The 12,088-nt window shown below is 48.2% G+C and overlaps 1 protein-coding gene across 11 annotated transcripts; it reads right to left on the bottom strand.

Moving 5' to 3' along the window:
* Positions 1–522: 522 nt before the first annotated feature.
* SSTR5 (somatostatin receptor 5) lies at positions 523–10,937 on the bottom strand. 11 transcript variants are annotated; one of them, XM_074598391.1, is made up of 4 exons: positions 10,031–10,264; positions 8,116–8,460; positions 6,290–6,481; positions 523–2,529 (listed from the first exon to the last, which is right to left on the bottom strand). In XM_074598391.1, exon 4 carries the CDS (start codon positions 2,463–2,465, stop codon positions 1,353–1,355), a length of 1,113 nt encoding a protein of 370 aa, XP_074454492.1. In that variant the 5' UTR covers positions 2,466–2,529; positions 6,290–6,481; positions 8,116–8,460; positions 10,031–10,264; the 3' UTR covers positions 523–1,352. The 11 variants fall into 11 exon arrangements, with proteins under 11 accessions (XP_074454492.1, XP_074454488.1, XP_074454490.1 ...); XM_074598387.1 differs by lacking the exon at positions 6,290–6,481 and adding an exon at positions 2,829–3,060 and having other exon boundaries at positions 8,116–8,664; positions 10,031–10,213; XM_074598389.1 differs by lacking the exon at positions 6,290–6,481 and adding an exon at positions 7,650–7,775 and having other exon boundaries at positions 8,116–8,664; positions 10,031–10,213.
* Positions 10,938–12,088: the final 1,151 nt, after the last annotated feature.

The raw sequence follows: 12,088 nt of genomic DNA on the forward strand, positions 1-12,088 counted from the left end.
TGCTGTAGAAGGTCATGAAAGGTTGGAAGGACAGCTGAGATGCCCTCTCCTTTTGTATCCCCTGCCCTTGCTTGCTATTATATACAAATAAATTTCCTGACAGAAGGACTGTTTGACCTGTGTGGTGGCGGAAAGCAATTTCTAAAGAGAATAGTTTCTGCCTGGATTCAAACAAATATCTAATTTGCTTTCTTCCTTTTTGTGTATGAAGAGTCCTCACTTCACGGTGCTTGGATCAGACACGAGGCAGGAATCAGGTCTGGATGCCGTTCCTTTCTCCCCCCACCCTGCTACATGGTCTCACATTAGTCATTTGGTCTCTGTCTGTCCCCTGAGCTCCCAAGCGCCTTGAGGCACAGCAACTTTCCTTTCGGTGCCTGAGCAGGACAGAGCCCCACAGGTCCCTGTACTTGGTCCTACCACCCTAAACTATATTGCATCTACAACGGTTTAAGCATCAAAGACTCAGCTGAGTCTTTTTTGTGCAGTGCCTGACGATGCCATGAAATGGATAGTCAAGAAGGGGATTGAACTTGTTTTAATTTCTGAAAATACAGTTTATATTCATGTCCATACTTACATTCAGAACCAATAAATATACACAACAGCTTTCCAGGACTTCACAATCATCGTCACTTACATAATAATAAAGTGGTTACATTACATTTTATATGCAGTTTGGTTTAGAATGTGAAAGTATTATGAATACATTGAATCCTTTCGACAATGTTTTCCTCGTCTTGTTTTTATTCTTTCTTATTGTGTTTGAAAGATTCATGAATACTATGAATCTCTTATATGGGTTAATGACAGTAAAACGATCTAAATGGACTACACAGCACTTTATAACCATGGCTCATACACAATTTTAAGATCAGTGCTGTGGCCTTTTTTGTATGAATCTTCCTCTTAAGAAATAGTGTTTTTCTTTTAAGAGATCTCCTTGAAGACTTCCAAAGATATTATCTGAGCATTTTTCTGCTTTGAGCTGATCCCAACAGTGCAAAGCAGCCATAAACTCAGCTTAACAAGGTAGTTAAAACAGGTTTAGTGTTGTTTTGCATCAATAGAGCATTACAAAGCCAGCAGTGTTTACCAGTAAATCAGTTCTCTGGAATACAGAAAGTGGTAACACACGTCTGACTTAGCTAAAACACCATAAGAGCCTCACACAGCCCAGTATAACCCATAACACTTTTAGCTGGGAAACGGAGGGGAGTAAAGAGAAGTCTATATACATGTATTTGAGTTTGTGGGTCTCCAGATTCTAGCTTTGCTATGAATTCATTTCTCCTTTAAGTCCCCAAATTCTCCAGGTCTACAGGTACTACATGCAGTACGAAACCATGCCCTTAGACCTTGCTAGTCTGCATATGTCCGTTGAATTCAATATTTCTCTGGGTTAACATGGATTCTTGCAAGCGGCTGCTGTTCTCTTGCCTGTGTTCAATGGGGTCACCATCCTCTACGCCGTTGCCCTTTCGGAGGCAAAGGACTTTCTGAAAACTCTGCTTGAAGTTGTCAGAAAGAAATCCATAAAGAATGGGGTTGGCACAGCTGTTTGCATAGGACAGGACCACCACAAAGAAGTACACCCCTACCAACACAGGGTCTTCTGGCAGTATAAATATCAAATTGACAATGTTCATCATGTAAAATGGGAGCCAGCAAAACACAAAGACCACCACAATGATCACCACCATCCTGGTCACCTTCCTCTCTGATCTCCTGCGCCTCGTAGACCCAACTCGGATCCCCGAAGATTTGACTTTAATCACGATCAGCAAGTAGCAGAGACAGATCACCAACAAAGGACCAAAAAAACCAAGGACCGATGTGTAAATTATGAACGCTGCTGACCAGATGTTGACAGGCTCTGGCCAGTTCATGTTGCAGGTCTGAAAGTCTTCCTGCACATCTGAAAAGATGATCACTGGAAGCACCACCAAGAACGAGAATGTCCAGACAGTCATGCTGATGAGCTTGGCCACCCTGGGACGCCTCCACTTGGTTGATTTAATGGGGTGAACTACTGCCAGGTAGCGGTCCATGCTCATCACAGTCAAACAAAAAATACTAGTGAATTGGTTAATACCATCTACAGTCATAACCAGCCTGCACAAAAAGGAGCCAAAAGGCCAATAGGAGATGGCATTCTGGGTGGCCAGGAAGGGCAGGCCCAGCATGAAGAGTACGTCAGCAACAGCTAAATTCAAGATGTATATGTTGGTGACAGTTTTCATCTTGGCATAGCGCAAAACCACGTAAATGACCAATGTGTTGCCGCTGAGTCCAACCGCACATACGAGGAGGTAACAGATGGGAATGAGGACTTTGTGGATGTATTTGAATGAGGGCTGCTCTGAGAGCGTCCCGTTCTCTGTCACATTTGTGAGCAGTGAGGAATTCACATCGCTGGAGCCAGCTTCTGTGCTAAATGTGCTGGAAAAGTATAAAGGATCCATAACTTTTACTCCTCAGTTTTTCTTTTAAGGCTAAGAGAGATTAAACTTCATGGGAGTCTTGTTCCTAGAAAGAAAAAAAAAAGGAAGAAAAAGAGAGAAAGAAAGAGTGAATTCAAGGTAGACTAAGTGTGGCACATCATTTAATTTTCTATCTGTAGTCGGATTTTGTGTTTGAATTATGCAGTTAGCACATGTGATGGGATGAAGGCCTGAACAAAGGAATTGCATGACGAGAGAATTGCACAAGTGCTCATCTCAGTAGATGATGGTCTCTGTTGAATTTTCATAAGCTCCATGCAGGAGGGTCAGGATGTAACTGTAAGGATGGGGGCCTGCACGGCAGGAACACAGCGTGCAACCCACCGGGAAATGCAGGCGAGAGGAGAAGGTGATGGCCATCACACCTCACAGTCAGAGCAGAAGCTTTCCTGCAGCACAGGAGTCTGAATGCCCCAGCGCGTGGGCCGTTCGGGTCCAAAGCCTACCAGTAACAAGGCCAGTCCTTCCTCTACTGACGAGAAGTGTTAATTCTTGCATACTTCCTGTGCTGCTTGGCAAGCAAACTTTACCGTTTGATGGTCTCGTTTTCCACAACCTGTATTAAACATGTTTTCCTCTTTTGTGAAATCAAGGAGCAGGGCGGATAATACCCTCTGCTTCCCAACCTGCACAAAAATACACAAATCCAGAACCCACCTTTCCTCCTCGCTTTCTGTCTAAAAACTGATACAGAAAATGTTAGAGGATAATTTTGACAGACTCTGACCGAACAGTGCATACAAATCCGGCAGAAAGCAAAGCCCTGGCATTAGCGCCGAAAGCTTTAAGCTCCAAATTGGTGCAATTCCGCTGTCACTGGCAGAGGGTGCCCGGAGAGGCTCAGGGACTGACTCAGCCCTCTCTCACTCCAGGGCAACCTCTGGGTGCTTTCAGAATCCAGAAACAAAGTTCCCGGCTCTTCGTATCTGAAGCTCCACTGCGATGTTTCACAGGTCTCCCTGTTTACATGGAAACAGTCTCAGTTTGATATATTCAAATGCCACTTACTGCCTGGCAGAACCAATTGAGAGCCCCCAGGGAACATCAGCAGTTGTGTAGGTGGGGAAAAAAAAAGCCCTCCATAACAACCGACAAAACCCAAGGGGGAAAAAAAATAAATAAAAAAAAAAATCGATGAACTCCAAGATGGAGAGGACCATGTCTGAGAACACTCTTCCATCGGGTCAGGCCGTGTGCTCGCAGATGTGAAGACTCTGCAATGGAAAGGAACAAGCTGTTTCTTTTCCATCTCTTGAGACTACTCTGCTGTTAGTGTTTCTGAGTCCCTCTGCTCTCCACCTGAAGTGTGCTTTTTGTCTAAGAAACACCTTTCTTCTGCAGGAAATCCAAACGGCAGTGGGCAGCTTAAGGACGCAGACAGCTGAACTTGGTGATAGAATATATTTCACTAGACAATCTGAAAAGGGTTGAGACTTTCCAGCGCTCTCTTTCTGTGACATGCTTGATTCACACGAATGTTTTTTCGTTCTGTGTCTGAACGTGGTCTAAGTAGATGTTCTTTCTTTATAGCTTTCCACTATAAAACAGTCAAAGTATCTGCCATAACAGAGTGGAGAATCAAAACACCAATCTGGCCCAAGATCTCTCCCAAGTCTGGCCAGCGGACTGCGGTGAAGGTGCTCAAGGAGGATGCGACCAGCAACTTTTTTGTTCCCATCTCCTGATGGTTATGTTTCCGTAATAACCTGGGGGTGTGAATCTGCATTCAAGATGACGGCAAAAACACCCAGCCCACATTGCACCCATGCCTTTCGAGCAAAAGCAAAATTCAGCATCAAGTAAGCATGCAAAAGACTCCTTGTCTCCAAGAGGAACGCAAACACCTCCACGGGCTGGTTACCGTGCTTTCTCTTTGGGTGAGAAAAACTGCCGTGGGTGAGAGCAGAAGTCCCTCCAGCTACCAGTAGTAATCACAAATATGCTGTTCTGATTTGGAAATGTGCAGATGGGAAGTAGGTGTCTCACATGTTACTCCCTAGCTGGGAGGAGATGTACCAGGGAAATCAGAAATCCAGGGTGGTCGAGAGAGCTGCCAAAGCTCAAACAAATGCTGGCTTGAAGATGGAGATGAGAAATGGGCAGGGAGGATCTGCACTTTCTGAACATGCCACCGTGGTGTTTGGGGTTCACGTATTACAGCCATGGGCTCACTGAAAGAGCCGTTGCGGTCCCTGACAGCACACTGCAGGGAGACGCCAGCTGAGACCATGTGCCTTGGGAATTAAATAGCACTGGACTTAATGCTTAATTAAGGAAAGGCAAACTCCAGTTCTGGCCAAAGAGTGGACTTTTAAATCCTGTTCTGACACTAATTTTGAAATGTAAAGTTGTATTAAAACTCAGATTATTGGTGGGGGAAATCTGGGAGAAGCCAAAGCAGCACCGTGCTGCTCTCGGGCTGTTAGGGGTCTGATCTTTGGGATTTTCTTGCAACCCAGATGCTGTGTGTGACCCAGCTGGTTAACCAGCATCTCTGAAGGGAAGAATATAAACAAAATGGGTGGTGGGATGGGGCAGTCGGTGTTTATAAACTCATATTCATGGAGCTGCATTTTTGGGACTGAGTGTGGTGCTGAGATTTGGAAAGCGCTTCTCCCCAGACTAGCTCAGTCTGGGCCAAAAAGCAAAATATTTGTTCTGGGACTGCAAAAATAGGAGGACAGTAAAAAGAACCAGTGCTCCCACTCAGAAGGGGAAGGAAAGGGAATGCATGTGTGGTTCTCATCCTAGTGCTATAAAAGAATGGGGGATGGACATCCTCCTTTTCCCCCACAGTACATATCCTTGAAATAGTTGACTATAGAAATTACACAGTAAATTCTTCAAGCCTGTTGCTCCTTCCACCACACTTAGAGTTCAAGCCTTGGGAGAAGCACTGAGGAAGAGGAGTTCCTTTACGTGGATAACCTACTGCCCAAATGCTTGCCAAAAGCCTCAGGTTCTTCGAGCCACCCATTGCTGGCATTCATGATGCACCCAAAGGATTTTCTTTAGGGACCTTTGTGTGCCTCCCATGGAGGGGGACAGCTCTTCCAGCCTCCTTCAACAACCGCTGTGACAGTCTCTTTCTGCTGCTGTGCCATCCCCAGGAGTCAATGACACTTCAGCAGTTTGTCAGTCTGCTTCTTTAGCATTTTGGGGCTCTTCTCTTCGTTTTGTGTGCACATTAACCTTTACTCTCAGATTTTTTGCTCCGTTTGATGAATTTTGCACCTTTCCCTTCAAAAGCAGGTGGATTCAGAAGGAAATGCGTTGCTAAGGCTCTCGTGCAAAGTCTTTCGTGTCTTCATGTGGTGGCAGCCTGCAGGCTGGCGGCACCAGCAAGCATCATCGGAACATTTTCCGTGTACTGGCTGGGGACCTGATGTGCTTAGAGTCGTCCAGATCTGAAAACTGAGCCCAGAGGCCCCGTTCAGTGCTTTATCCACTAAACCACTGAAACTACATTGCCTTTGCCTTGTAGCCATTGGTATTTTGGGACTCGTTATAGCATGGCAACAACCAAAAAAGCTGAACCGCTGCAAAAGCATGTTTTGCTGGCTGCCTTTGGTGAGCATAGATGATTTTCCCTTCTGTTTCCCTCTGCTATCTAGCTCACAGCTTGCCCCTCACCAGCACAATTTTTGTCTGAACTTATATTGCCACTACAGCAGTTAATGACCACGAACCTCAACAAAGGATGACTAAATATAATTAAGGCATGCTGACTGATACCTTATACACTTGTTTTGGTATTCTTAATTAATGGATTAATAAAAAAACACCTCTAGGGGACTTTCTCTTGTCCAGATTTTTTTCTCCTCGGTGTTTGATCTCCAAGGCATCATACTGGCATACTTCTTAAATTGTGTGCTTTGTGCTTAAAACATGCGAACCAAAAAGGCAGCGGAGCTTAGGGCATAGATCCAGAGCAATCACTGGTATAATTCCAAGTTCTCCTTTTACAGAGCAGTACCCTGGAACAAAAAAAAAAAAAAAAAAAAAAAAAAAGGCATCTACTGCAGCTGAACATACCTGGCTGCCTGTGTCCCTGCCCAAGAAAACTGAGAGAAGAAATAGCGGAGATGTTATGGTACAAACCAGTCTGCTCGGAAGAAGGTATTTAGCCTTTGTGAAAACTCCTCTAGCAGGTATCCTAAACAAACACGCTTTTACTGGGCACAAGAGCGGGTATCCAGCTAAAAGCACACAGCAGCCCATTAGTGACTGAAGCGTCACCACGACAAAAGGAAGAACAAACCTTAAAACTGTCCAGGCAGATCAAGGTGGAAATTCTTCCTGGCTGTGGTTACAATAGCAAAGCAAAAATAACTCTATGAAGTGCATTGCACCAGAGTCAAAGCAGGGTATAGCTGGGATCAAGAAGGAATTACATAAAGAAACCTAATTTTATGAGTCAAGATTTGATCTCGCTGCCTATTTAGCACTGGAATCATAACTCTTATGCAGCATCAAGCACAATTGCTGTGAAGAGAGTTACAACAGAACAGCAGATTACTTCTTCCAGGTGCAGAGTAACTAGCAGGAACAGACAAAAAGGTAATCCAGACAGATATGCTTTTAAAACACATGGCCTGGGTAGTAATGGGAAGAAAAGCACCTGGATAAGTACCCAAGAAGGATCTAACAGCAGCAGAACTTCATGTTTTTCCCCCCTGTCCCATGGAGTTAGCTGTGATAAGTTAGTGGAGCTGTAAAGAAGCGAAGAAAAACTCTCCTAGTCCTTTTTAGTAAGTTTGCCTTTTTGGGGATGACTGTTCGTCACCTGCTCCTTCAGCTACAGCCCGGGGGGCCTGATGCTTTGCCTTGGCGTGGACGGAGCAGGCAGAGCCAAGGGTTGCTGCTGCAGGAGGGGGCGCGAGCTGCTGGTGGAAGGGGAAGGAAGGGAGGTGGTGGCGTGAAAGTTGGTGTGACCTGGCAGAGCGGCTCTGAAATAACACGAACGCCCAGGCAGGGCTCCTCTGCATGAGGAGGAGGAGGAGGAGGGAAATGCAGCATCATGCCAAGACCTGCTTCAACTTCTTACAGTGATAATAATGTTCTTGCACTAAACCAGTAGCTCCCTGAGAGCACAGAAATCTCATCATTTCATAGGCAAAATTCTTGGGTTTCCCCACTCCCTACCTTAGTCCATGGGGTAAAAAAGCAAAAGGATTCAGCTCAGATGGGAACTTTCTCCTTGTTAAAATCTGCCATTTGACATCTCTCAGGCATGTTTCTCACTCCAACAAACCAGTGATTGATTTTCCTCTACAGAAGACATAACAAAACAACTTTCTTGTGCTAAATTGGTTTTCAGTTTTGACTAGCTGTATTGGTACTAAACACTGATCGCTGAAGTCAAAATTGGATACTATCTTGCCACTTTTAGCACTATCAAAATCTTTAGGAACTATATTTTCAACTCAGGCCAGCCCAGTGTTTCCTAGAGCACCCTGCAGAGACATTACCTGATGTCTCGATCCTATTTTTAGTTTGCAAACAAACAGCCCATAAAACACTTTTACTTTTGCCAAATATTTGCTAAATACTTCCCCCCCCCCGCCCCCCAAACACATTTCAGGCTCTGTTATGCTCAGAGATTACTCACTTCGGCTGAGCTGGTCCTGTCACACAAACAGTCGTGTAAATCACATGCTTCTGATTTTGCTCCCATATCAGTTGATTTAAGCAACTTCAGCCAGAGGAAAGTGTGGAGCCCAACATCTCCGTGCTCACACCCAGGCAGGCGAGGCTGGGGCTAAACTCCGACGGCTGCACTGGCACATCACCGTAACTGGGGTTTTTATCAAAACATTTCTCTTCCACCCCGTTCTCCTCTGCAATCCAACTGATTTCAGGGGTGTGACAGATTCAAAACCAGTTCAGTTGAGGAGTATGGGCTCAACCAGTTCAGTTCAGTATGGGCTGCGTCTCCTCCAAGGCTGAGGGAGAGCTGAAATGACCACAGATCCCTTTGGCTCCGTCACTCCTTCCAGGGGAGCCCCGGGTCAGACCAAGCTCAGTAACAGCTTCTCTTGATGCGCGAAGTGGAGCAGCTCCCGGAGAGGAGTCTCGGGGGGGACCTCCCAAGGTGCAAGGTCTCTGGCTCGGGGTGCACCCCACACCAGCAGTGCAGATCCACTCCGGCCACCGAGCCCTGGTGACAAAGTCCCCCAGGAGCTGGGATTCCCAACACAAGCACTAACAGACTGATCCCAGCACCCTAAGTACTGGCTGCCTGGTGTGACCTGCATGTCTCCTCCCCCACAAAACTATAAGAAGTCTCTAGTTTACCCCAACGCAAGCCTGCAAGTTCAAAACACTTCAACCGTGTTGTTCTTTCCCTGCTCTTCAGCCTGGGCACAGGGAACAAGGGGTGCCGGGTTCTGCAGGTGCTGGGAGCTGCAGTAAGCCAGCGAGGCACACGGTGCTACTCCCAGCCCAGACCGCTGGTGACTCCCAGGACTCTGCTTTGACCTTGACCATCCACTTCTTGCTGACCATCTTGGAGCACATCCGACCCCCTGCTCTTCCCTCCCGTGTTTTATCAGAAAGGAGCACGGTGCGCTCAGCTCTAGCCCCCCATGGCTTTCTGTGCCCACGCTGTGCCAGGCTGGGCAGCATTCAGGGCTCTGACACCTTTTTGGGTCACGGTGGGGCTCAAGCAGCGCTGAGTGGGTGGCGTGTCGGGCTGTGCCTGCGCATCCCTCCCGCAGGTGCCTTTCTCCTTCCTTTCAAGCGGCCGCTTTAAAGCAACGGTAAGGCTTGTCCTGCTTTAAACACCGCATCCTCCGCTCGGCCAGCGGGTCCTCTCCCCGCCATCCCTCCAGCCAGGACGGGGTCAGTCCCCTCTCCAGCAGCACAAGCCCCGTAAGAAGGGAAAACTCGGGGTGGCCGCTTGCTTCGGGGAAGCCGCAAACGGGACCGAGCGCTCCGGTGCCTCATTCATCCCAGAGAGCCCTCAAAAGCGGGGTGCGCTGCTTTGCAAAGCCCCAGTCTGCCCCGTCCCTATCCCTTCTGCCTCTCCCCCCGTCCCTTTCGGCTCCCCCAGCCCCGCTCGCTGTTCTTCTCCCTTCTCCCCGCTCCCCCGGCAGTGATTACCTGCAGCTCCAGGGACTCTTCTCCGCCGGGTGGAGGCATGAACGGCCCCTTGGGCTGCCGCACTGCTCCGGTTGCTGCCCCCCACCCCCACCCCCCGGGGCCGCTCGCCGAGCCGGGAGCGCACCCCGCGCTCCGCCGCTTCCCCCCGGCGGCGGGCGGGGACCGCGGCCGCTCCCCCGGGGAGGAGGGACGGGGCTCCCGGCGGGGAGGGAGGGAGGGAGGGAGGAGGTGAAGGGAGCAGCGGCAGGGGAGGGTGCCGCAGCGCCGGAGGGGACACCCCGGGGCCACCCACTCAGCAGAAAGTTGGGCTGGAGGTAGGGAGCCGTCGGTGCCGGAGGGAGCAGCCTTCCGCCGGGATGCTCTGCACCCCCACGCCCCAAGCATGCCTGTGCCTCCCTCCCCAAGCTCAGGGACGCCCTTACCTTGCTCTGTCGTCCCGCTGTGCTGCCGGTCCCGCTGCTGTGCCCGGCCCCCTGCCACGGGTGCGGGGTCTGCGCCTTGCGAGGGGAGCGGCGGCTCCTGGGAGGGGCTGGGAGCACCCGCTCTGTGCCCACGGAGAAGGGAAGGGGGTATCACAGGAGAGCCGCATTTCCTCCCTTGATCTCGCTCCTTTCCAGCTCCGAGAAGTCCTTTTAAAGACTCCCTCAGGCTCGTCTGGAGCGAGCCCCCTCCCCGGGCGCGGGGGAATCGCCGCTGCTCCTCCCGAAGTGCAGCGCCTGAGCTCGCAGGCTCCTTCAGGGGCGGCGGGAGGGGACTGTCATCTTCAGCACGTTTATTTTACACACCCGTCCCCGAGCACTGAGCATAAGGGACGATGGAGTGACGGGGTCGGACTCGGCATCCTACCTCTCCATGGAGAACGGGAGCTAAAATCCCACATGGGGATGTTTTACTCCAGCTGGCCCTAAAATTACTAGCTAGTGCAAAGATGCAGGGCTTAATTACCAGGCTGTCAGGCTAAACTCGTTGTTTGTTTTACTCCCTCCTAAATTCCCGGTGACTTCACCAGGGTTTTGCTGGGCAGGAAGGGGCTGAAATATTTTGCCCTTTGAATGCAACAAGTGAATGGAAAGTCATAGATAGCTCTCCCCGCTCTGCCCTGCACTTTCACTCTGCTATTACACACAGAAACACCCGCACCACTGCCACCCAAGCCCCTTTGCTCGGCCGCTTGCCCCGGTGTGTGCAGTGGCGGGGGGGTGTTTAGCTGAGTGCAGGGCTCCCAGCCCCAGCCAGGCGCTCCCGTTTTCATCAGCATGCACGAGGCATCGTGCGTCGTAATAATGTATATGATCTTAATCCGCTGCTGAGGCTTTTCAATTAGAGATCGGTGATTGAGTCAGATGTGTGAATGCAAAAAAGAGAAGGAGAAAGCTGCTTTTGGCATGTCACTTTCTAATTCAATCTGCTGATGTATTTATGGTCATGTATTGCTAAATTGAACTAAGACTCCAGTCTGCTCTTGCCATGACAATGGGGAGAGTCATCTGATAAAAATAGAGTTGGGATGATAAACAGAAAAGAAGAGGAGATTTTGATTACCTTCTTTGAAAACATGCCAAGCAAAATGTGATACAATAACCCCACTGTGAATATCAGCTTGAATCAAAATAGGGCTAATTTAATGAATTTCCCTTGTATATTTTATTAGCATTTTTTTATCATTTGTAATACAAAAAAAAATTTGCTGAGAAAACACAGTGGTCCCTAAGTTTCCCTGAAGAAAACACCGCTCTTCCGCTAAATAAACACCTTGCCAAAAGTATTTTTACCAGGATCTGTGCTATGATAGTGGCAGGATTTTAAAAAGCTCTCAGGGTCTGTCGAATTCTTTACCCACTCAAGTCAACAGCGGTACTCCGTTTCAGGGCTGAATGAAGCGAACACAAAGGCTATCTGAGAACGCTACCTGTTATCATGCTTTTAATGGCTAATGCCCCTGGTCAGAGACCAAAGATCAGTTACACCAACCACAGAATAAACATGGGAGGAAAAATAACTGCTGGCACACAAGTGTAGGTGCAGACACCCGGAGGTGCAGGCTGGGCACACAGACCTTCAGAGGCACGTGGGAAGGGTGATGGCCCAGATTTGTTGTGGGGAAGGTCAACGTGTGAGGCAGATGAGGTGTGTGGAGGAAAATCACACACCTCTGATGGGACAGTAGTCTTTTTTAAAAATTCTAATGGCTCTGTCTGTTTTCCTGCAGGTAATATTTTATAGATGTATAATCTATATATCTTTAACATTTTTGTGTTGGGGTTATAGAGAGGAGAGAGATCTAATATTGAGCTAAAAGCCTCAAACTGCATTATTTTGTTTTGTTCAACTCTTTGTGTAAAAACACCTCTCAAACTGCCATAACTTGGATACAAGTCTATTTATTTTGCCATTCCTTGTCACGTACAGAAATCCAGTGTCATAACACAATCCCTGAATGGCGCATTTCCTACTGTAATGACAAATGATCATGAAACTGC

This window comes from Larus michahellis, chromosome 8 (genome assembly GCF_964199755.1).
Source record: "Larus michahellis chromosome 8, bLarMic1.1, whole genome shotgun sequence".
NCBI lineage: Eukaryota > Metazoa > Chordata > Aves > Charadriiformes > Laridae > Larus > Larus michahellis.